General features: G+C 41.0%; 1 protein-coding gene across 1 annotated transcript in view; it reads left to right on the top strand.

Moving 5' to 3' along the window:
- EMB2444 (RNA-binding (RRM/RBD/RNP motifs) family protein) overlaps window positions 1–27,041 on the top strand; it is a 105,944-nt gene that overhangs the window by 56,241 nt on the left and 22,662 nt on the right. Inside the window, exons 2-5 of the mRNA XM_087665625.1 lie at window positions 26,292–26,340; window positions 26,435–26,523; window positions 26,614–26,670; window positions 26,901–26,963. Coding sequence (XP_087521751.1) covers window positions 26,292–26,340; window positions 26,435–26,523; window positions 26,614–26,670; window positions 26,901–26,963 — 258 coding nt within the window. The remainder of the gene's footprint in view (window positions 1–26,291; window positions 26,341–26,434; window positions 26,524–26,613; window positions 26,671–26,900; window positions 26,964–27,041) is intronic.

Below are 27,041 nucleotides of genomic sequence, written 5' to 3'. Positions count from 1 at the left end.
AGCCTGATATCTCTTATTTCAGGATCTTTGGGTGTGACGCCTATGTGCTGATTTTGAAGACGCAGCGTGATAAGTTTGAGGCAGCTTTCCGATGACATGTTTTTATTTGCTATTGCTCCCAATCCCAAGGTTATCGTTTGTTTGATCCCGTTAAGTAGGATGTCTACACGAGCCGAGATGTGCGGTTCATGTAAGTTCTGGCTACAGAGGGGGGTGAGGAGCACCTCGTCCTCAGAGATCAAGGGAGAGTTGGGCTTGCGAGACAATTCCTTTGGAGTCCGAGCCTTTGGATGGAGATTCTTCTTCTGATTCAGAGTCTTTCCTTCCACTGGCCACCCTAGTGGAGCTTTCGCCGGTGGATGTACTCGAGTCTTCAGTAGATGGAGAGTGACAGGGAGAGGTCCGAGGAGAGGTCCGCGGCCTCCTTCGCGTTGGGCCTGTGACATACTTCGAGATCCAGGGATCGAGGGGGTCTCTGAGGAGTGGGAACCGTAGGATGGACCGCGGAGGCCAGGAAGGAATCAGACACATTCTACGAAGCTTGTTTGCTCTAACTATTGTTTGATGACCTGTGTTATGCAGGATCGTGAGCCCACTTCAATGAAGGAGGTTTTGCAGTTTGATCCTTGGCGGGAGGCTATGGAAGCCGAGTTGGAGGCTATTGAGAGGAATGACACTTGGTCTCTTGTGTCTCATCCCTCTCACAAGAAAATGATTGGTGTCAAGTGGGGCTTCAAGACCAAGTACCTTAGCGATGGTTCTTTGGATAAGCACAAAGCTCGCCTTGTTGCTAAAGGCTTTGCTCAGCGCCCGTGTATTGACTTCCATGATACTTTTGCCCCCACTACTCGTATGGCGACTATTCGAGTTGTTCTTGCCTTGGCTGGCCATAGGAGATGGCTTGTCTATCAGTTGGATGTGAAGTCGGCCTTTCTCAATGGTGACTTGCAGGAGGAGATCTATGTAGAGCAGCCTCTTGGCTTTGGGTCCTCGGATGGGAAAGTTTACAGGTTGAAGAAGGCCTTGTATGGCCTCAAGCAGGCTCTGCGTGCTGTTAGACTGATTTAATGATTGCTCGCGGTGCGGTACAGCCTAGTGGCCTATATCACATGACACAATTTCTTTTCGAGTGGTCAGTCGAGAGCTCTGAGTTCCACAGCTTCCAGGCTTGGTCTGGCATCTAGCTCGAGAGGAAGCAAGAAAAGCGAGAAGAATTAAGGCCTCGTCATTGGAACCCAACCCCAATCAGAGAAGAAACCAAGCTCGAATTGATGCAAATAGATACTACCAGATTTTAGTCTTTGACTCCACAAGAAAAGCAAAGACGAAGAGAGAATCATCTATGCCTATATTGTGGAAACCTTGGATGCATCACCCTAAATTGCCTAAATAAGAGGGCAAGAACCCCAAAAGTTGCTGCAACCATCATCAAGTAGGAAAACGAGGATGTCCGGTCGTAAATGAGATCGTACAATCGGACCTTGATATAGGAAAGGGTCTCTTGATCCCAGCCATGTCCATGGGGAAACTTTCCTTGTCATAGTCCAGATGATCTTGCCGAGAAAGACCCTTTTGCTCAAAGCCTTGGTTGATTCGGGGCCTTCGTATGTTTCATTGATGATGGCTTTGTGAATAAATACCAGATTCCAATACTCCAAAAGACCAATCCTGCAACAGTTGAAGTTGTGGATATTACCAAGAAAACCTGACCACTCATGGTAACTCTTGGCGATCACAAATCTCGTGTATGCTTTAATGTTATATCCAGTCCCACAGTCCCACAAATCCAATCATCCTTGGGATGCCTTGGCTAAAGAAACATAACCTAGAAATTGATTGGGTTAAGCAAAAGATTACACGTTGTGAAAATCAAGGAAAGTCGGTATATCTAGGAGCCAAAGCCTTTATGCACATAGCAAGGCAGGAACCGACTTACATGATATATCATATACTAGCTCAAGAATCTAATAAGAATAAGTCAATCAAGCTACCAAGCCAGTATCAAGAAGATGTCTTTGAAAAAAAGAATGTAGATCTCTTGCCCAAACACAAACCATATGATTGTGCTATAGAACTCCATAAGGGGACTCAACCACCTTTGGACCTATCTACAGGCTATCCCTTGATGAACTAGTTGAACTACGTAAGAACATTGATAAGAACTTAGCCAATGGATTCATGGGGCACTCGGAGTCTCTTGTTGTTGGAGCCCCAATTTCGTTTGTGAAGAAGAAAGATGGGTCACTTCGAATGTGTGTGGATTACTGAGGACTCAACAAGATAACAATCAAGAATCAAAATCCTTTTCCATTGATACCAGAGCTCTTGGAACGCCTTGGAAAAGCCAAGATCTTCACAAAGATTGATCTACGAGGGGCTTACAATCTTATATGGATCCGAGAAGGAGACGAATGGAAGACAACATTCCGCACAAGGTATGGTCATTTTGAGTATGTTGTTATGTGATTCAGTCTTACCAATGCTCTTATAGTGTTTCAACATCTGATGAATGATATCTTCCGAGAGCATCTAGATGATTTTGTAGTTATATACTTGGATGATATCTTGATATTCTTAAAAGATCCAAAGGAGTATGGACACCATGTAAAATTAGTTTTGAAAAAGCTCAGAGAAAAAGGACTATATGCAAAACTTGAGAAGCATTTTTTCCATCAGACAGAAGTGGAATTCTTGGGGTACAATGTCTCCCAAAGAGGAATCTTCATGGACACCAAGAAGATCAAGACTATTCTTGACTAACAGACACCCATGTGTTCGTGATGTCCAATGTTTCCTTGGCTTTGCCAACTTCTACTAGATATTTATCAAGGATTACTAAAAGATAGTCACACCACTCACCAGACTCATAGGAAACTCAAAGTTCTCATGGACCTTAGAAGCCGAGAAGGCCTTCCAAACCTTGAAGACCACTTTCACCCACTGTCCCAATCCTAGTCCACCCAGACCCTACCAAGCTCTTTTCCTTGGAGACCGATGCATCAAACTATGTCTTAGGAGCCATCTTGTCCCAACATGGAGATGATGGTCTTATGTATGCAATGGCATTCCACTCAAGGAAGTTCTCCCCTCGAGAGATAAACTATGAGATTCATGACAAAGAACTCCTTGCCATTGTAGATGCCTTTAATACTTGGCATCATCATCTAGAGGGTGCAGCTCATAAAGTTATCGTGTATACAGATCACGAGAATCTAGAATACTTTATGACAATCCACATCCTCAATCGAAGATAAGTCCGCTGAGGTAATTTTTTATCTAGATTTGACTTTGTCATCACCTATCGCCTAGGACGCCAACAGTGCCAATCAGATGCTTTATCAAGAAGATCCTACCTAACACTGAAGAAGGAAGAAGAAGCTTTTGATTAACAACGAGTAACACTACTCAAGCCAGAGCACCTCCAGCTAGCAGCCATCTCTAGTTGTCACCAAGATGACCCTACCTTGATCCAATTAATCCATGGAGCCCTGCCGCATGATGATTTGACTAACAATGTCAATAAAAAAAATCAAGAGAGAAAAGGAAATGAAGTTTGTGAGTTTCAGGAAACTAATGGATTGTTATACTATAAGGATCTACTTTACATCCCTCTAGGAAAGCTGAGACTCCAAGTACTCCAACAATGCCATGACACCCAAGCAACATGACACTTTGGGGCTAATAAGACGTTAGAGCTCATTTCAAGGGATTTTTGGTGACCCTAGATGTGGAAAGAAGTTAAGGAATATATAAAATCACATGATGCGTGCAACAGGGCCAAGGTATCTCGTCACAAACCACATGGCCTCTTGCAATCCTTACCCATACTAGCATGACCTTGGTCTTCTTTGTCCATGGATTTCGTAACAGATCTTTCCAAATCAGACAAATATGACTCTATTCTTGTTGTGGTAGATAGGTTCACAAAAATGGCACATTTCATCTCTACCACTAAGACCATAACAAACGCAGCTATCGGTAGACTCTTCCTTAGATACATTTTGAGATTACATGGGCTCCCAGATGACATCATTAGTGATTGGGATCCCCAATTGATATCTAGTTTTTGAAAGAGCCTTTGCAAGCTCCTTGGACTCCAAGTTAAGTTATTCACAGTCAACCATCCACAGATTGATGGTCAAATAGAATGGGTAAGTCAAGTCTTGGAACAATATCTTTGCTGCACCATCAACTACCATCAGAATGATTGGTTTGAGCTCTTGCCCTTGGTAGATTTTTCTTATAATAATAGTATCCATGCATCTACAAGCAAGCTTTTTTCTTTGCAAACTATGGCCAGCATCCAAGGATGAATGTACATCTCTCCAATTAAGTAAAGAACCTTGCCACTCGAGATAAAGCTCAACACCTAGCAGATATACACCAAGAACTCAAGTCGTCTCCAATATCTAGCATACAAAGTCTGTGATAAAGTATGGTCACTCAGGCATAATCTCCAGACAACAAGGCCCTCCACCAAAGTAGACCACCAGAGACCCTTCACTATCGTAGCTCAGATCAACCCAGTTGCTTACCAATTTCAACTTCCCAACACCATGAAGATCCACCTAGTCTTCCATGTTTTCTTGCTCGAGCCATATCATAACTCACCACCGAGGGGAAGAGATCTAATCCCCCACCACCTCTTTGGATTGAAGATCATGAAGAATTTGAGGTTGAGTATGTCTTAGACTCGAGGATCTTCCGAGGTTGATTTTAGTACCTTGTTCATTGGAAAGGATATGACATCAATGATCACACTTGGGAATTTGCAAAATATCTCCAAAGAGCACCTCTCAAAGTTACAGAACTTCACTAGAGAAATCCAATGAAACTTGGACCAAACCACCAAGTTGCCTCTTGTGGAACTCGTCGCTAGAGAAGGGGGTGATCTCATGGACATGCTGTGATTAAGTGTACGGATTAATTCTTGCTCATGCTATATGAATCCACACCTCATGTGAACGCACTCGTACAGGACATCATCGAGTCAACCATGTAGATCCATGCCTGCCATACCATCATGGAACCTTCTAGAAGATATGCAATGTCATTGTCTGCATCATTGATGATATCATCATGGAACATTCTAAAAGATCTTTAGCCGCCTTCTAACACCTATAAAAGGAGGGGCTTGCCATAGAGCTGTCAGATGGAGATAGGATTGAAGCTTAGTATAGAGTGCAGTAGATATTATGAGAGTGAAGCATAACACCCAATGCAATAGACTGAAAGTGTGTAATTTGAAAGTACAACGTACAATCCTTAAACTGTAGGGTTGTAGGGGTTGTTCACACCCAAACATGATAAGTGCTCGTAAGTGTGTGACATAAGCACATACGAAATAAGACTAAGTATGGGGGAAAAAACCTCTCGTACCGAGAGTAAAAAGTGTCTCAGTGTCCTATTGATCAACACTCCTCCTATGTGAGCTTAGGTGTAAGTGAGGTGTAAGTGAAATACCCAACAAACCCCCCTGGAGTGAAGAGTGATCAAGAATACAAGGATCATCCACCACCAAAGGAGATCAAATTTAAAGCATTGCGAAATGCTTCAAATTTGTCATGAGGAAGAGTTTTGGTGAAGATGTTTGCCACGTTACTGGTGGTAGGACAATAGACAAGGTTGATATCACTTGCATGTAGTCTCTCTCTGACAAAGTGATAATGTATCTCAATGTGTTTCGTGAGTGCATGAAACATTGGGTTCTAGGCCACTGCAATGGCACTCTGACTGTCAGTGAACAAAGAAGTAGGCTCCGTAACAGATACATCCAGATCAGCTAGCAAGCATCTAATCCATACGCATTCAACTGTGGTAGTGAAAGCTACCTTGTATTCAGCTTCACATGACGATGTGGCAACAGGCGATTGTTTCTTGCTAAGTCAAGATATGCAAGATGAGCCAAGAAGGAAACAATTGCCACTAGTAGAGTGACGTGCATCATAATCACCAGCCCAATCAGAATCACTGTAAGCATGTAGTTGTAGTGGTCCCTCCTTGGCATAAAGCAATCCAAGAGATCTAATATCCTACAAGTAACGAAAGACACGCCTCCAGCTTGCCAATGTGACATGCGTGGCTGATGCATATATCTGCTCAGGGCTGAAACTGCAAACTGTATGTGGCCTTTTGTTGCATAGATAAATAAGACATCCAACTGCTGGAGCATATGTGTGTATATCAAACAAATCATTGTCATCATGTAATGACATCTTTAGTCCAGGTTTCATTGGTGTACAGATTAGCTTGCAATCTTGTAAGCCAAACTTCTTAAGAAGTTTACCAATATATCTTGACTGTGATAAATCAATACCTCTAGCATCATGTATGAACTGAACGCCAAGTAATAATGCAAAGACCCCAAGTCTGACATGTCAAAAGTTTGCTGCAAGTTTTTCTTGAATGCTGAAATCGATTATCATGTGTCCCTGTAAGCAAGAGATTATCAACATATAGATAAATGATCAGCATGGATCCCCCCTCTTTACATACGTAAAGGGTAGACTAAGATGAGTTGTTTATGAACCCTTGGCTAAGCAAGAAAGCATCTATCTTTGCATACCAAGCTCTAGGAGCTTGTTTCAAACCATATGAAGCTTTTTTCAGCTTGCAAACCAAGTGTTCCAATCCCTCAACTACAAAACCAATGGGCTGATGTACATATACTTCCTGATGAAGTTCCCCATGTAAAAATGCAGCTTTAATATTCAACTGATGCATAGTCCATCCATGATGGGCAGCCAAAGCAACCAATAGACCTGATGGTCGTCATCCAGGAGGTAGGAGCAAATGTCTCCTCATAGTCAATGCCTTTTTCTGTACATAGCCTTTAGCCACAAGCCTTGCCTTATATTTGTCAATGGATCCATTTGCATTCCGTTTCAGCTTGTAGACCCATTTTTTTCCAATGGCTTTCTTTCCAAATAGCAAACACACTAAATCCCATGTTTGATTCTTAGTTATAGAAACCAATTCAGCTTGCATTGCTGCCATCCAATGCACACTCTGTTGTGCATCCTCAAAACATTCAGGCTTCTCATCATCAAGTGTGCTTGCTGCCATAACAAACTCCATGGTATATGCAATATCATGCATACGAGCTTGCCTTCTAGTACGACCAACCATGGGTACATCCAAATGACTATCTTTCATAGTTCGTAAATACCATCTACGCATTTGTCTTGCCTTCTGACTATGCGTAAGCTCTTACTGAATTTCAGTCTCAGCACTTTGCTAAATATTCAAATTAGCCAATGGCTGATTTTCTACATTTTCAAAAGAAACAACTCGCTGAACATTGAGTTCACTTGCTGAAACTCCAGCTGAATCACCAAATGTAATGGGCAGCATCCCTTCAAATACATCACAGATAGCCTGATATGTGTCTAAACCAGCAAGGGACAATTCTGATTTTTCATCAAATAGTACATCCCTATTGACAAAGACCTTTTTAGAAACAAGATCATATAGTCTGTAGCCTTTGCTTTCACTACTATATCCCATAAAAATGCATTTGACAGCCTTGTTATCCAACTTTTATCTGAGCACTTGTGGAATGTGTGCATATGTAAGACACCCAAAGGTACGAAAGTGTCCAACAGAAGGTTTCTGGCTGTTCCAATTCTCAAAAGGTGTAATTTTTTTCAATGCTTTGGTGGGGCATTTGTTGAAAACATGGCAAGCACACATGACGGCTTCCATCCAAAAACTGTGTGGCAAGCTCTTTACTTTCAGCATACATCTGGTTATCTCCATGAGTGACCGATTCTTCCTCTCTGCAACCCCATTCTGTTGTGGAGTATAAGCAGTAGTGGACTGATGGACAATGCCCTTCTGCTTCAAAAAAGAATTCAGCATAGAGGACATGTATTCCCCACCTCGGTCCAAATGGAGAGTCTTAATTTTACAACCAGATTGGTTCTCAACAAGTGCAACAAAAGCCAAGAATGCATCATACACTTTTGACTTTTTTACCAAAAAATAGACCTAGCAGATTCGTGTAAAGTCATAAATAAAAGTCACAAAATAGTAACATTCTCCCAATGACTTTGTCTGCATAGGTCCATAGACATTTGAATGCACTAGTTGCAACCTGGCTGTTGCTTTAAAAGCAACATTATGGGGAAATAAAAATTGATGCATTTTTTCCAAAATACTTCCCTCGCACAAGTGCTTAGGAGATCTCTCCAGAAGAGGTAATCCATCTAGCATGTGTGTACATTGTAAGAGCATCAAGCTACCAAAGTTCACATGCCCCATCTGAGCATGTTTTAACTTTGCAAGAGTGGATGCCATGTACGCTGACTGATTAACCGAAAGAGCATTCAACTCGTATAACCCATGACATAAAGTGCCAGTCAAGACCAAAGTCGTATTCTTTGTCTTTCACCATGCATTTGTCATCATCGAATGTGACTTGCAATCCACCACGTGACAAAGAAGAAATAGAGAGTAGATTCTTCTTTATGCGTGGCACAAATAAAGCATCTTATAGAGCCATGAATGGCTATGAACACAATCTCCCCAATACCTCTAACAGGGTATGATGCATTATTGACACATTGTACAGACTTGCCAACTGAAGCTGCACCAACAAAAGTAGATAAATCTCTGTGAGATTTAATATGCCTAGAAGCAACATTGTCAAAAAACCAAGTGCTTGCATCCTCAGTAGAGCTAAATGCTCGATCAGTCCAAGAAGTGTCATAACTGCATGTATAAAAGAAATAGTTCCTGTTTGCAACAAAGGATGTGGACTCAGTAGCAGTGGAAGGAGCATTAGAAACAAACTTTCCTGACTTCTTTTTCTTCTCCTTGCCTCTGTAGTAGACAATGCAATACACTTTTGTAGCCTGGAGATCCAAGAGACTGCTCATCCTGTGAAAGTAAACACATACCCAGAAGTGGACTTGTTGCAGACCACATGACCAGCATAGTCTGCATCCATAAATCCAACAACAAATGCTTTCTGCTTTCCAAAGCAGATGCACAACTCCTTTGTGCCTTTGAGATATCTCATAATACCTTTTATTGCATCCCAATGCTTCTTGCCAGGGGTTGCCATGTATCTGCTAACCACTCCCACTGCAAAGGCAATGTCAGTACGTGTAGCAACCATAGCATACACCAAACTGCCAATAGTTGAAGCATATGGTATCTTGGCCATTTTAGCCTTCTCATCATCAGATGTAGGGTTGTGCTCTGCACTGAGTTTCACATATGGAAGCAATGGAACCCCAATAGTTTTCCCCCCCCTTCCATATTGAAACACTGCAAAACTTTGGAGATATACTCCTGCTGAGATAGATAGAGTAAGCCTTTTGATCTATCTTTGAGTATTCGCATGCCAAGAATGTGATTTGCATCACCAAGATCCTTTATGTCAAAGCTGCCATGAAGACTTTGCTTCAATGAATCCAAGGCATGAGTATCCTTGCTAGCAATCAACATGTCATCAACATACAAAATCAAGATAATCAGGCTGCCATCTGCTGCCTTCTTGGTGTATAAGCAGTGATCCACTTGACTTCTGTGAAAGCCTTGGGACTGCATGAATGTATCAAACTTATGATACCATTCCCTTGGTGCTTGTTTCAGCCCATACAAACTCCTTTTGAGTTTACATACAATTTTTTCTTTCCCTGGTTCAACAAACCCTTCAGGCTGTTGTATATGTAAAAACGTGGTCTTTACATTCATCTGTATGAGCTTCATATCCTCAACTGCAACCAAGCCCAAAATGGTTCTCAATGTAGTCATCTTGACTATAGGAGAGAAAATCTCATCAAAGTCAATTCCATGCTTTTGCTTGTACCCCTTTGAAACCAATCTTGCTTTGTACTTTGGTGAGGAACCAGAAGTGACCTTCATCTTGTAAATCCAATTGCATGGAAGGGATTTCTGCCCTTTAGGCAATTGCACCAAGTCCCAAGTGCCATTTTTTCCAAGAGATTTAATCTCTGACAACATGGCTTTATACCATTTCTTGCTGTCTTGTTTGTCCATTACTTCCTTGAAGCAAGACGGTTCACCACAGTCTGTCAACATGACATAATCAGCGACATTATTTGTACCAAGATCAAATTTGTCGGGTTGTGTAGTAGCCCCAGACGATCTCCTAACCCAATGGTCACTGTTTGCTGGCTATTCCTGCAAATTTCCATTTTCAGCATGTTGTCCTGGCATTTCAGCCTGCAAATCAGCATTAACAGCTTACTATCGTGGCTGTTCCTACACATGTAATGGCTCATTTTCATGGGCAATAATTGACTGATCATTTCCAGCCTCAACTGCACCAAGTTCGAAGTGCCATTTTTTCCAAGAGATTCCATCGTTGACAACATGGCTTTATACCATTTATTGCTGTCCTGTCTGTCCATTGCCTCCTTGAAGCAAGACGATTCACCACAGTCCGTCAACATGACATAATCAGCCACATTATTTGCACCAGGAACAAATCTGTCAGGTTGTCTAGTAGCCCTAGAGGATCTCCTCACCCAATGGTCATTGTTTGTTGGCTGTTCCTGCAAATTTCCATTTTCAGCATGCTGTCCTGGCATTTCAGCCTACAAATCAGCATTAACAGCTTACTGTCCTAGCTATTCTTGCACATGTAGTGGCTCATTTTCATGGGCAATAGTTGGCTGATCATTTCCAGCATCATTTCCTGCATTTACAGGTTCATTTACAGCAGGTATTTGCTGCTGTACAACGGGCATATTTTGCTGTCCAAAAGGTATTTCTTCCCGGAATACAACCCTACGGACCTCCTCGGTCTTTTCACGCTGTTTGTGCATGCGATCTTCCTGGAAGATAACGTCATTGCTGCGTACTACTTTCCTTTTCTCGGGATCCCATAATCTATATCCCATTTCACCCTCGTTACCATATCCTAGGAAAATGCATTAACAGGACTTTGGCTCAAGTTTGCTGTGTTGTTCTTTATGAATGTGCACAAAAGCCTCGCAGCCAAACACTTTCAGATGAGCATATGAAGGTGGCTTGCCCGACCATGCTTCTTGGCAGCCAAACTCCATTTTGGGGCGGATTATGAGAAGCAGTGAGCTCCCGCTCCCTCTTTATTCCTTGCTATCACAAAATGCTTGAAAGGATTGGGACACATATTCCCTACCATTGTCAGAGCAAAGACACTTAAGTGTCTTATCTTTCTGATTTTCAGCCAATGCCAAGAATTTTTTAAACTTGTCAAGCACTTTATCCTTGCTACGAATAGGGTAAACCCATACTTTTCGTGTAGCATCATTGACAAAAGTGACAAAATATTTCTTTCCCCCTAAAGATAATCCTGGCATTTGACATACATCCGAATGTACTAACTCTAGAGGAGAAGATTTCAAAGAAAGAGACTTTTTGTGAGACGTCTGTGCATGTTTGCTATAAATACAATGATCACAGTGCTCAAATTTAGCATAACGAAGGCAAGACAAGTAACCTGAATGAGAAAGCACTTTCATACCAGTTTGACTCATGTGTCCTAGCCGGCCATGCCATAAAGAAATGCTTGGCTGGTCGGTCACAGCAACAACATGGTCATACACACGAGATACATGAAGTGGATACAAAGTATCACTCTTGCAACCTCTGGCAATAACCCTAGATCCCTTAAAAATCTTCCATTTTCCATCACCAAAGGTGGTATGAAAACCAAAACCATCATCATCTAGCTGCCCTGTGCTAATCAAGCTCTTCTTGAGCTGAGGTACATGCCGTACATGCTGAAGTGTAAAGACAGAGCCATGTTGAAACTTTAACTACACATTGCCAATACTTGAAATGTCACATGCATAGTTATCCCCAAGATGGACAACACCATGTCGACCCCCTGTATAGGTGGAGAACCACTCACGATGAGGGGTGACATGAAAGGAAGCACCTACATCGAGAATCTAGGTATGCATATCATTATCTGTATTTGCAAGTAAAGCATGTGCACCAAAATGTGAAGAGACAAAGAGTACATCACCCCCACTATCACTATCATGAGTGACTACATTGACCTCTTCAATTTTTACATTGCTCTTCTTAGGCTGGCTGTCCTTCTTCTCTTCCTTGCTATCATCTGTCTTGTTGCCTTTTCCTTTCTCTTTCTTCCATTTGTAGCAATCACGTCTAAAGTGACCCTTCTTGCCACAATGATGACATTTAACATCTTTGCCATGTGATTTACTGTGTCCGTGGCTATCATATTTACCCTTTTGTTGTGATCTGCCCCTAGTTGCAAAGCACTCGAAGACTTACAGGATGCATTGTTCTATCGATTCATCTCTTCCATAAGTAGAGCACTCTCTACATTAGCATACAAAAGGATTACATTAGAATTGCTCATAGCAGTCCTGAATGTATCCCAACTCTTTGGTAGAGTGCAAAGCAAGAAAGTGGCCTTAAATTCCTCATCAATCATGAACTTCAAGGCAACCAGCTGGCTGAAAATGGAGTTAAACTCACTCAAGTGAGTAGACATTACTGTACCCTCTTTCATAGGCAAATCCATAAGCTTTTTCAGCCAATACACTTTGCTTGCAGTACTCTTTTGTGCATACAGTTCTTCCAGTCTAGTCCATATAGCATATGCAAAATCCAAACCTTCAATGTTGAACAGCAAGGCATCAGAAAATCTATAGCTCTATGGTTGAGCGTGCAAGCTCATTTAATTCATCCCAATTGTCCTGTTCCATGTCCGTGGGCTCTGCCCCTTTGGTTTTGATCGGCTTTGCTTGCTTCTTTTGCAACAAGATATTGTAACACTGCTTTTGCCAGACTGCAAAGTTATGTGCGCCTTCAAGCTTCTTTATGTGTATCAGATTACTAGTGTCATTGCTGCCAGCCATGATTTGCAGCCCAAATGTGACCGAAAACAGCAAATGCAGGCCCAAAACTGTCACCCAAGTGACCAAGGTACAAACAAGTACCGATCAGCAATAAATGACCACACAGAAGCACAGATTTCAGATTTGTAAATAAATTTTCAGAAGCATCAAACCATGTGCTACAGCATTCCACAACTGATTACAGCTGTTCCAAGGGCATATGCATCACATTACATGAGAAATCCCGAAATTTCAGCTGCAATTTTTGTTGTACATGTGCCCACGGGCATAAAATTTGACACGAAATGTCAAAAGCCCCAAAATTTTGTGCTCAAAACATCAAGCACACATCTTCATTTTCTCTGTCATGCATAGAACATGCCAATTTTGTCAAAATAGAGAAATTTCAGCAAAACCCCCAAATTTTACCAAGTGTTGATGTCCAAATTGCGTGGAATTCAACCTGCATGTACATAAAATGACCAAATGCTGCATAGATTTTGCCCAAACTGCAAAAGCCCCAAATTGCACGGGGTCCAATGTGCATCAATGTTGAGAAATTGGGTAAATTTCAGCCCAATTTGCGCATGTACATGAAAAGCCCCAAATGTCGGGGACAAAATGTCACAAAATTCATGCAATTTTGAGACAAATGACCTTGCTCTGCATCATAATCCCCAAATCCGGGAAAAGCCCCAAATTTTCAGGCCAAGTTTGCACAGATTTGGCCTTTTGTGCCTGGCACGCAAAACCCCATCAAGAAGAAGGTAGTAGTTGAATTTTTTTTTTTGTTTTTCTGGAAAAAAAACGTGTGACCGTGTAGGTTGCCGACGGGACGTCGCCTGCGTCTACCGGCTACGGACCACCGTCGCGTGACTGCTGCCCCGTTGCTCCCTGTGCGCTGCTTGTTGGTCCTTGTCATTTGCAATCGCCTGCTCCAGTCAACTGTTGCGTGTCACCTGTCGACCTGTCGCACGCCGTGCGACACCTGCAACTCTTGCAACTCTTCCTATCGAGCTTGCCTGCGACTACCTACGATGCCTGCAGCTCACGACTTGCTCGTTTGTCTTGCTCGAACTCCAAGAGGCACAAATGCCTCAACCGTAGCTCTGATACTAGTTTGTAGTGACGGGTTAGGCACGGAGATCTAGACAGATAGTCATTATGTAGAGTGAGACACAGAGAGAGTGAGATAGAGCAGAGTCGAGAGTGAGCACGTTTGTAGGTACAATGACGATAGTATACCTTTAGGTTTTTTAGATAGATATATATGTGTAAGTACAAGTGCTTAGGGTGTATTCACACTCGAGCACATTTAAAGGCACGAGGCCTTGATTCCCAATAGTTTTTAACTTTTGTGTGAGGTGACAGAAGTTCGAGAGCTGTATGGGGCATTCTTTACTTGGCTGCCTTTGCCCTTCTGTCTAACCATAAAAGCCTGCTCAAAGGCTATGGCATGCACACCACTATTTCTTCTTGTTTGCTCCTCCTCTAGAAGCAAATTGACTAATTGAAGAAAAGTGATCGGTTGTGCGGCAATCCTCATGGTGAGGTTTAAGGCCGTATGAAAAGCCAAGTACGAAGGAGGTAATGAGTTCAATGTAGTAGATATCATATGTGCATCTGAATAGTACTCATCAACATTCATAAGTTGCTCACGCAAGTCCTGAATTTTGTTCAAGTGATCTTGAATAGAATCACCCTCATCCATCTTCAATGTCTCTAGCTCTTTCTTTAAGAAAGAGATGTGAGTCTCATTTTTACCTGCAAACATCTGCTCCATAGTTAGCCAAGCTTCTTATGAAGAAGCTACTGAACGAATGTGGGAGATGATGGACCGCTGAACTGCCAATGCAATCAACGATAAAGCCTATGCATCTCGTGTATCCCATGCTTTTTGTGTTGCGGATCTTTGGGGAAGTGGCTGGAGTGGAGCCTGCTGAGGTGCTCGTTGTCCACGTCCTCCTGGAGGAGGAGTAGCTGGAGCCTCAACTCCGTGCCTAATTTCTTCTCCACTGACATAATCCCAAAGATTTTTCGCAATAACCACATTCTTCATCATGAAGGACCAAAGCGAGTAGTTGTTACCATCCAATTTGTCCTCCTTGGATACATAGGTAAAGACATCTCCTTTGTGATTTGCCATGATTATCAATTACCAAAAGAAGCAAAAGAGCAATGTCCAAGTTGGACCGAATTGGAAATCTCAAAATTTTCAAAAATTACAGCAAATAACTTGCTGCAATTAGTATACTTTGTCAAAATTGTCTGTAATGCACGTAGTCCAAGGTGCATTCAGTGTTCAGCAACACTGTATTAGCAAAATCCCCAAAATTTCTTGCCTGAAACTTGTTCAAATCAGTCTATTAGTGACTGAGACTGCAATACATGTGTCAATGTCCTCAAGAAATACAAAAGCCCCAAAATTTTCGATAAATTTGCTCAGAAATTTGCATTAAACGTGTCTGGGACACATATTCACAATTCTGTATTTGCCTAGGCTGAAGCCCCTTTGTCCAGAAATGAAATTTGAAATAAAAAAGGCAAAATTTTAAAAAACACCTTTGAAAGTGCCAGACAAGCTCGTGGCCCAAACGTAGATTCAGTTGCAGGTGCGAGGTTAGAACAATGGCGGGCTTCATGCCAGAGACTTGACAGAAGCTTCCTTAGACGTAGGCGTCTGGCGTGGCACTGGCGAGCTGGCGAGTACAGGCAGACTGGGCAGCGTAGCCGTCGTCAGAGGCGGGCATGGTGCTTGCAAGTGCTGCATGAGAGGTTGGAGCAGCGGACGCAGGCAGTGCAGGAGGTTGAAGATTGGTGTGGCGAGCACTGTCACAGGTGGGCAGATGGGGTACTGACGGGCTGCAGGGCAGTGGCGGGCGACCTAGGGCGCAGAGTATTGGACGTCATAGGATATAGGTATCATGAGGACATGCATTTTTAAACCTCACTTAACATATGGATTAATTTCTAATCACATGATCAAGTAAATGTTGCACATGTGAGATGCAAGTGGGGTTAAAGTAAATTTACGAGCTCGGGACCAAAAGAAACCACAGGATGTCAAAGGCAAAAGTTGCTATAAGTTATACCGCACATGTACTTGGTGGTATCTGGTGCCAGTTGTTGGCCTAGGTCATCTATTTGATCATAAGTGTTAGTTGGTGACACTAGAGAAGTGATGTTTAATGGTACCTAATGCCAATCTGATGGTCAAAGATGGCGCAGAGACACTCGGGAATGAAAGTTGCCTAGCCAATTTAATTATTGGCCACTCGGGAATGGAAGTTGCCTAGCCAATTTAATTATTGGTCAGTCAAATTATTTTTCAGGGAACCCAAATAATTATTAGATTAATTTTCAGTATTTTAAGACTGAAAATTAATATTTAATTATGAAAAATACTGAAAAAATCATTTGGGAAGGTTGCCACTTGTCAAAAATGCCCATGCAAGATTGAAAAACGTCTTTAGAGACTGAAGAGGGGCATTTCTATAAATTCAACCTACAAGAGAGAGGGAGGGGAGGCTATTGGTCTGATTTGCAGCCATTGGAGGACATTTTGAGGCAGCCAGGGGCAAAACAAGACCAATCAACAGTAGGAGACAGCCATTGGAGGACCTTTTGAGGTAGCCAGGGGCAAAACAAGACCAATCAACAATAGGAGACAATAGCATCTACTGGCGAGATGTAGAGTAGTGGTGCTGTTGTGCTTTTTGTTGCCACAAGTGATAGATCTGCTGAGCAGTGGCGGTTGCTTTCTGGCTGGCGGTTGCTGAGTAAAGGTTCACGGTTGCTTTCTGGCTGGCGGTTGCTGAGTAAAGTTGAACCTGAGCAGAGATTCTCGAAGACTGAGTGGAGTTGAGCTGAACAGAGCCTCAGCTCTGATACCAAATGTGAAATGGAGACAGGATCGAAGCTCAGCAGAGAGTGTAGTAGACAGTGTGAGAGTGAAGGACGATACCCAATGCAATAGACTGAAAGAGTGTAATCTAAAAGTACAAGGTATAACCCTAAAACCTTAGAGTTGTAGGGGGATATCCACACCCGAACACGATAAGTGCCCGTAAGTGTGTGACATAAGCACATACGAAATAATACCATAAGTTTGGGGAAAAAAACCCCTCTCATATCGAGACCAAGAAGTGCCCCGGTGTCCTACTGATCACTGATACTCCTATGTGAGTGTAGGCGTAAGTGAGGCGTAAGTGAAATGGCCAACAAGAGTCTCCCAGTCTTGCAAATACCAGTTTTGGGAGCTCAAGCAATTGAGACCTCTAAGTAAGTAACTTTGAGTTCCAGTTCTAGTTCTTGTCTAGTCATGGTATCTAGTCTTGTCTTGTCTTCCATTATACTCCTGTTATCTTGTCACCTTGTAATCTCATAGTACAAGATCTTGTCTAGTACTGTCTTGTATCTTGTTCATTATTGTTGAGGGAGATCTTGTAATTCTAATATCTTGTATCCATACTTACGGTTCCGAGTTGTGGGATTCCTTATATCCTATGGAGTCTTGTTGTCTATATCTATGGTCTCGAGTTGTGGGATTTATCTTGTATCCATACTTACGGTTCCGAGTTGTGGGATTCCTTATATCCTATGGAGTCTTGTTGTCTATATCTATGGTCTCGAGTTGTGGGATTTTTTGTATCTTGTCAAGTTATCACTGTACCTTATGTCCCTATGTGGGATTATCTTGTAATCAGAAATCTTGTAACAAATCTTGCATCTAGTTTAGTCTCTCGAGCACAGTCTAGTGCTCCCATAACAACTGTACCCCCCCATTTCCTCAACATTCTACACATAGAGCTAAGGTGTCTCTTAAATTGATTCATATTGATCTTTGTGGACTGATATCCTTGGCCACCTTGAACGGTTCGCTTTTTTTTAATTGTGGATGATTATTCTGGACACATGTGGATATACTTTTTCGAGCTAATGCCTTTACATATTTTTTTGCTTGGGTGCTACTGGTGCATAGCTAAAGTGGCTGTTGCCTGGGTGCTACTGGTGCATAGCTAATACACTCTTCTTTAATGCTAAGTGGTGTAAAAGGTGTGCACACCTAAATACACTCTTTTATACGCAAGAATGTATGTTCACACACGGGGATAAATAAATCTAACAAATCTTCCTTTGGGTCATGGGTGATTGAACTCGTGACATGAAACATTTGAAGAAGAAAAAGGGAAGGTCTTACCTTGAAGAGGCAGTGTCTAATCCCGTACAATGATTCTAGAAAAGAAGATACATAAGTGAGAGAGAGACAACATGAGGTAGGTCATGACGTGGTCTACCGAGAAGCTTAGGGATTCAAAATAAGACATGGTTTAGAGGTGCGTGTGCATGGCTGAGAGGCTGATTAAAGGCCAGTGTGGCTCAGAGGCATTGGGCACATGACTAGAGGTCAAATATATGGGTATAGCTTTTGGGATCAACTTAGCGTTCACGCAGGAAGTGGTTACAATCTCCCTTGAAATATAGCTCCTAATAGAATAAAAAAGGAAAAGTATAAATTGTTTTGGATAATAATCCGGATAGAGTACTCCACACAGTAACTATTTGGAAAGATCTTAACGCATGCATGAACATGGTTAATGTCTAATTCCTAAACACATTATTTATTTACTTAGAATTTGATTTAAAAAGCATACTGATAGGGTTCATCATTGTCCAAAGACAATGACTGAACAGATACATTAAAGGCCTTATCAGAGGTGGTAGATGGCTTGTTAGAGTCACTATAGATAAGGTATTAGTAGCAACATATTGGGCGTGTTGCTTGTCTTGCTACTGATCTTTCTTCTTGTAACATTGATGAACAATGTGACTAATTGAAACCCGGCTTCGCCATGTGATTAAAAATTAATCCACATGTTAAGTGAGGTTTCAAAAATACATGTCTTGATGACACCAATACACTTGCAATATCGACACTTTGAAGTTTATTTCTTGGTATAGACATTTTTCATCTCTTTCATCTCTTGAGCCACCTTGAGAGTTGCCATGATTTTATGGAATTGCCCTTCTTTTATCGGGCTATTAAGAAGTAGTCTTTTGATAATCATCATTTGGATAGGTTTGAGAGTGGTCAATTGTTGATAAAGAAGACTTACATGATCGAGATGATGCTTAAGAGTCTTTGAACGATTGTAGGGGATATGAAGCAATTGCATCTTTACAAATAATTTGGAATTATTAATATCTCCCCTAAATGTGGTTTGAAGGCCATCCCATATCTCTTTTGCCGTTTTTGTAAGATCAAGGTGATGAAGAATGTTGTCAGAGAGGTCAAGCTTGATGATGACGAGTGCACTTTCATTCTTCTTGAGCCATTCTTAATGAAGTTATGCATTGCCCCAAACATGCTTTGGCTTGTTAGTCGAGATGACTTTCCATGCTGCTTCTCGTATGAGTATAAGCTGGATCTTTGTCTTCTAGATGAAAAAGCTAACGCTTGAGAATTTTTCAATTGTGGTGTCATATTGTAACATCCTGATGGTAGATGCCATGGGGAGAGCTTAAATTGAAAAAAAAAGAAATTTTGATGAAGAAATTTGAAGAATGCATGCTTAGATTTAAAAAGCTTTAATTTTTAATGGGTAAATGATGAGAAATTTTGATAAAATAAATAATCTCCAATTTTATGTGAATTGTCTTTTAGTTCGGAGAAGAAATTTTGAGAATTCAGGCTTAGATTGAAAGCCTGACAGGTCGTGCGACTTGTTTGTTTGATGTGGATAGTTAGTCATTTTGCACAATTGCCAGAAGAAACACATGGCATTTGATGGATAGATATGAGACAAATGAGACATGTGACATATAGTGTAAGTGTTGGAAAGAACATGAGAATGACAATACTTTGAACTTAACCAACTCGATCAAATATCACCATGAAAATATGTGTCAGAGAGAGAGAGAGAGAGAGAGAGAGAGAGAGAGAGAGAGAGTTGATACCATGTTGAGAGGGAAACCGACCGAGAGAGAGAGAGAGTTGATACCATGTTGAGAGGGAAACCGACCGCTCTCTCTTTATAGAAATTCATTGAAACAAAACTATGGGTACAAGTGTGCAAATTATATACAAAAGGTTGATTTGTTGCAACTCTAAAAATTAGGGTTTTGAAATCCTTATTTCTCTAAACTTTGAGTAGCAAGCTGATTTTCTTCTTTAGTGCTTGGATTAGATCAAGCTAAGTAGAAAGTGATTCTTGGATGAGAGATAGATAGGAGAGTATAAAGCATGTGGCTTAAATTTCAACATGAGAGCTTATTCCAAATGACGAGAGATACCTCCAATACATAGGTGTTGGGCTTGGGTGCTCAAAAGTGGACAGCAGAGGCTACAAATGACAAGTGTTTGTTGAAGATGACAAGTGTAGGGACACTTGTCTCTTCTAAATGATGCATTTTATATTCTAGATGCCATATGTCACTTTTCTAGAGAAATAAGTTTTCAAACCTTCTACTCTAAAAATCTCTCAATGGTTAGAATTCGAGATAGTTGCTGAATACAAAATTGTTTCTTGTGAAAATTTGAAGCCTTTGACGTGAATATAATTTCCATTGGAGCAACTTTCAAAAATAGTAGCCTCCTAAATTTAGTTTTTGGAGAGCTTCATTATATAGGTTCAGTGGCTCATGATTTGTTTCTTTGACCATGAGTATTTGGTTTCACCTTTTGAAACCACTCATTATATGGACTTTTAGTCAATATGACTATTTGAGTGTAAAAGTCTTAGCCATGTGAGCTTTTTGGTCAATTTAAATGCTCGACTAAACTTTTAATTTCTCTTGGATATCTCATCAATGACGACTGAAACCAGTCTTTCTCCTTGGATAGGGTGGTAAATAACCTGATTAAGCACTATTTACAACAATTAACAAATTCACTAAATTGAAATGCACACTTTATCATATTATCTTGGACATTGGATACCTTATTGGCTCCAAAACTGGTGCCCCTTTCAGTATTTATTTAGCTTAATTGAAGAAGAAGTTGATGTACAATGAGATTCTTCCAATCCCTTTCAGTATTTCAACTCCCCTTGCTGCCCAAAATGACCAGCAAGTCTTTGATCTGATTTGCTTCTTGATTCGGGCAATCAATTGGCCTTCACCTGTTTTAATGGAGATGGAAAATGCCCCAAATTTAATGATTTGCTTGTCTCTCCACTTGAATAGGCTAAAAACAGCTTCAGCCCTATTGAATCCAAGTCTTGGAGCTTCCAATTTTTGGCATGTTTTCGGAGGCTTTGCTAAACCCTAATTTTTGCTACAGATTAGGATTTACAAGAGAGAAATCTGAAATTTCTCAACCTTTGGTGAGCTCAATGCTGTAATCTTCGGAACAAGGCTACAAAAAGGTTGGGAGATGAGAGAGAATGCTAAGGAGAGAGAAAATTCAGACTTTCTTCGCGAAGAACTGAAGATAATCTATCATTTACTATTGTTGCTCTGTCTCAACAGCCTGTAGATGTAAAGAACTAAAGAAAATCAGTCATTTATTGCTGCTGCCTTGTCTCAATAGTCTATAGATGTTGTCACCTAGTGTTGATTGGTCTTCTCCTATCCCTGGCTACCTTATAAGGTCCTCCAATGGATGCAAATCAAACCAGTAGCATCTTCTCCCCCTCTCTTGCAGGTTGAATACACTAAAATGCCTCTCTTCAACCTCTAAAGACGTTTTTCAGTCTTACATAGGCATTTTTGATAGGTGGCAGCCTTTCCAAATGGTTTTTTCAGCATTATTCATAATTAAATATTAAATTTCAGTCTTTAAATACTGAAAATTAATCTAATAATTATTTCGGTTCCTTGAAAAATAATTTGATTGACCAATAATTAAATTGACTAGGTAACTTCCATTCTCGAGTGTCTCTACGCCATCTTTGACCATCAAATGGGTGTTAGGTACCATTAAATACCACTTTTCTAGTGTCGCCAATTGACACTTATGACCAAATGAATGACCTAGGCCAACAACTGGCACCGAATACCATCAAGTACTTGTGCGGCATAACTTAAAGCAACTTTTGCCGTTGACATCCTGTGATTTTATCGGATCTCGAGCTCGTAAATTTACTCTAATCCCAGTTATACCTCACATGTGCAACATTTACTTAACCATGTGATTAAAAATTAATCCACATATTATGTGAGATTTCAAAAATACATGTTCTCATGACAACGATCCAAGTATAATTATAGGGTGTTTTGGCCATTGATCACCCTTAAATAGAAAGATGAATATTTAATCATATTTTGAAATACTTAAATAATACAAATGGCCTTTCAAAGTACATGAGCATCAAATTAATTTAGAATCATTGAGCCAATATGTCTTTGTAACAATTGATATATAAAATGTTTATTATATACAGATTGTGGCGGGATAGTTGGTGCAACAGATTGTTAAACGGCAATTGTGGGGCAGGTGACATAGGGTACACTTAACTAGGGCGCATGATCGGTGGGATGACGTGAAGAATAGGTGCAGAAGACAGCCACGGACAAGAAGCACAATATTTCTTCTTCCTTCTCCTCTTCCTTCTCCTCCTCTTCAGACATTGTACAATGAACAAGTACTGGCAAACTTGCAGAATGGGCACACGAAGAAAACTTGTCGAATATTGAGCAGCCATGGGTAAAGTTGGAGGTGAAGCCGCTAGTGCCTTCTGAGTTGGATCCACCACCCACTCTTGATCCACTTGCAAAATTTTCAGCTCCTAGGTCTCTTTCTTGTGACTTGTTATCTCATTGGTACTAGCAGACCATGTGGGATTTGAGGTTCCTTTCACTGGATTTCACTTTGAAGGGCTCTAGAAGATCTATCCGGCTTGTACCTCAAGCATTATTTGCATCGTCGTTTACAAGTGATTACATAGCACATTCTGAGTTGGATAGTTAGTAGGAGGCTCTTCAGTACTCCCAATGGCGACATGTCATGGAGAAGGAGCTAGAGAGTATTAACCAAAATGAGACTTGGACCTTGGTGGATTGTCCAAGCCACAAAAAAGTCATTGAAACAAAGTGGATTTTTAGGACTAAGCTAAAGGTTGATGGGGCTTTAGATAAATACAAGGCTCATCTTGTAATGCAAGGGTTTTGACAAAAACAAGGCATTGATTATAAAGAGACCTTTGCTCCTATTGTGCAATTGATATCATTTTGTTTGTTGGTTACACTCGTTGCACACTACGGTTGGTTGATCTATTAGATGGACGTCAGAAGTGCCTTTCTAGGTGGTTATATAGGGGAGGAACTCGATGCGGAGCAACCATTGAGCTTTTCTTCTATTGACTGGAAAGATAAGGTCTTTCGCCTGCGGAAAGCTCTTTATGGGCTGAAGCACTATGGTCTTGGTTTTGGAGGATGGATGAGTTTCTTAGAACTCATGGATACCATCCTGCCCCTTATGACTTGAACTTATGTGTTCACATCACTTTAGAGGGAGTCAACGATATTCTACTCTATGTAGATGATTTACTTATCATTGGCTCAGATTCTTTTGCCATAGCACAAATAAGGCTTAGTTTTGTTCTGCTTTTTAAGATGATGGACCTAGGTTTGTCGTCTTATTTTTTGGGGATGGAGGTAGTTCGATCTGGGAAAGCATTTTTGTGTCTACTATGCTCTTTAATTAGTGGACCGGTATTGCACGGTGTAACCAGTCTTCCTCCTCGGATAGGGTGGTAAACCTTGGATTACAACTTAATTACACTAGCAAAGAATTAATGCAAATCTGAAAATACAAATTTACCTATTGATCTTGGACAATGCACACCTGATTGGCCCCAAAATTGGCGCCCCTTTCGGTATTTCTTTAGCTTTATTGAAGAAAAAGTTGACTTACAATGGGTTTCTCCCAATCCCTTTCGGTATTTCAACTCCCCTTGCTGTCCAAAGTGACCAGCAAGTCTTCAATCTATTCTGCCCCTTGATTCGGCATTAATTGGCCTTCACCCACTTCATGGATGATGGAAATGTCCCAAATTCAATGGTGGCTAGTCCTCCACCTAAATTTAGCTGAAATTCACCTTTAGCCCTATTGAATCCAAGCCTTGGAGCTTCCAATTTTTGGCATGCTTTTTGAGGCTGCTTCAAAACCCTAATTTCTGCTGTAAATTAGGGTTTACAGCAGAGAAATTTGCAATTTCTTAGTCTCCAAGGTTCTTAATGCTGAGATCTTTGGAGCAATGCTGTGAAATGGCCAGGAGATGAGAGAGAAAGCTGTAGAGAGAGAAAATTCAGAGTTTTGTCATGAAGAATGATTGAAAATCAGTCAAATGCAGCTGCTACCCTGCCACAATAGCTTGTAGATGCAAAGAACTGAAGAAAATCAGTCATTTACGGCTAGTGCCCTGTCTCAACAGCTCGTAGATGCTGTCACCTGCTATTGATTGGTCTTCTCTTGCCCTTGGCTACCTCAGAAGGTCCTCCAATGGCTACAAATCAGACCAACAGCCTCTCCTCCCTCCCTTTTGCAGGCTGAATTTATAAAAATGCCTCTCTCTAGTCTCTAAAGATGTTGTTCAGTCTTGCATGGGCATTTTTGACAAGTGGTAGCCTTCCCAAATGGTTTTTCCAGCATTTTTCATAATCAAATATAAATTTTCAGCCTTTAAATACTGAAAATTAATCTAATAATTTTTTTGGTGTCCTGAAAAATAATTTGACTGGCCAATAATTAAATTGGCTAGGCAACTTCCATTCCCGATTGTCTCTACGCCATCTTTGACCATCAGATTGGCGTCAGGTGTACCACTAAACGCCACTTCTCTAGTATCACCAATTGACACTTATGGCCAAATGGATGACCTAAGCCAACAACTGGCACCAGATACCACCAAGTACCTGTGCGGCATACCTTTAGCAATGTTTGCCTATGACATCTCCTGATTTTCTCGAGTCTCGGGCTTGTAAATTTACTCTAACCCCAATTACATCTCACGTGTGCAACGTTTACTTAACCATGTGATTAAAAATTAATCCACATGTTAAGCAAGGTTTCAAAAATACATGTCCTCATGATAGCCATCCCCCTTGAAATCCTTGCAATTGTTCTCGATTGCACTGCCAAATGCATCCCCCTTGAAATCCTTGCCGGAGGATGTGCAGCTGAGTGCCACATGGCAGGTGGTGACAAGAGATAGATGGACAACAACATCAGTTGGGCTGGGACAGAAGCTGTTTGTGGTGTGGACTGTGTTATGAAGGTTAGAAACGGGCCTCGGATGGATGTAGACAAGGTCTAGCAGCCTTGGCCGAGATGTCCTTTGCGAATAGGTATGAGTAGCAAAGCTAGAAGGTTTAAAACCTGCCAAACCAAGATTGGGATGTACCTTGCACCATTTTATACTCTCTCAAACCATGCACCATTTTAGGGTTTTCATTAATTAAGCATTTTTGGGGCTGTTTTAAGAGGCTAATTCAGCATATAATGCTTATTTTAGCTCTCCACCTCCTAGATCAGATTGGCTAGTTTTTTTGGCATTTTTGGCTATTTATAGCCTGCCCCTTAGTTGGCTGATTATTATCCTTTGGAAGTTTCAGCACACTTTGACATTTAGGGATTCTACTCAGTCTTCTGGTGTTGCCTTTTGTCATTAGCTTGATCCAGTGCCCTCTCTGATGCCTTAGGCTGTGTGTAGGAATTGATCAATCCTCTTTGTACTCGGAATTCTTTTGGAGTTTAGTGCGGATTTTCTTCTTCCATTCTCTTCTTTCATTGTAGTATTTCTCTTCCCTTCTCTCTCCGTTTCGTGTTTCCTCTTCCATTGCACACTCTCACATCATGTGTGAACATGACTTATTGATTGACTTTCGAGCCATATTGAAGGATTTTTCTTGATCCACCTCCTTTTGTCTTTATTTGATATTGGAGGAATTCATAGGCCTCGTGCAATTATGCCAATGTGTGACAAGCAAACTGGAAAACTGGCTTAAGAGTGTGTCGATTAGAGTTACTTTTAGCATTTTAATATTATACCCTTAACTGGCTTAGTGTGTGTTGATTAGAGTTACTTTTAGCATTTTGATATTATACCTTCAACTTGGACTCATGAAATTTAGGGTTTAGTTTGCTTATTCCTTCTTTAATAGAAACACTCAGGTTAGGTGGTCATCTCAGTCTGAAAGGGATCTAAGACTGGTTCATGTTGGAAGAAGGTTCACGCATGGCTTGGATCCTGGTAGTCAAACCTATCCTCTACAATGTCCTTGTGCACACTACATGGATGTGATTCCCAAGTTTGCCTCCAGTATGCTATTAGGTCTGCACACATCACAGTATGAATGAAAGCTATTTTGGTCTTTGGATTCAAGTAATTAGGTACTCATGATCATAAGTGTCCCAAAGAGATTTTTGGGAGGCTTTTTATTCGGAACTGCAGTTGACAAGAGTGAATGCAGCTTCTTTAACTGCTTTAAACAGGACTTGACCAGTTGTGTTGATTGCAGGTGTCAGAGGAGTTATTATGGGAATTGTTTGTTCAAGCAGGGCCTGTTGGTAAGAAACCAGAGAAGTTTTATGTCCACTCATTCTGAAAGATCTGTTTTAAGCTTTTATTCATGCACTTAGCTGACATATTTTATCATCACAGTCAATGTTTATGTTCCAAAGGACAGAGTAACCAATCTACATCAAGGCTATGGGTTTGTCGAATTTCGTAGTGAAGAGGATGCTGACTATGTGAGTTGTTTATATTCATTAACTCATGACTATTTGAACATTGCAAAATTGTCCTGTCTAAACTGCATTCTCTTTTACGAGTTTGTGTAGGCCATCAAGATTCTCAACATGATCAAGCTATATGGGAAGCCAATTCGAGTGAATAAGGTCTGTTTATTTTTTATTTGATCATCAGAAAGTTTCGGTTTTAGGTGCTATGATGTAATAAAGTCTACATATGTACAGTATAAGTTCAGTGCAATGTTAGGCAAGAAATGTCACCTATAGGCTTGAATAATTGATCATAGTGTCAGCTTCCAAAAAAAAGGGACGTCAGTGCACATTCCTTTTGTTCTTTCAAGCAGGCATATTCTGAGAAATAGGGACATGTTTTTCAGGCTTCTCAAGACAAGAAAAGCTTGGATGTTGGAGCAAATTTATTTGTTGGAAACCTTGATGCAGTAAGTCTGTGATTACATTTTTCATTATGAGCTTGAATTTGTTGCACAGAGAGAGAGAGAGAGAGAGAGAGAGAGAGA

The sequence above is a fragment of the Lygodium microphyllum genome, chromosome 24 (genome assembly GCF_053477565.2).
Source record: "Lygodium microphyllum isolate KBCC chromosome 24, Lygodium_microphyllum_v1.1.10, whole genome shotgun sequence".
In the NCBI taxonomy this organism is placed as follows: Eukaryota; Viridiplantae; Streptophyta; class Polypodiopsida; order Schizaeales; family Lygodiaceae; genus Lygodium; species Lygodium microphyllum.
This window is presented reverse-complemented; position numbering and strand designations above follow the sequence as displayed.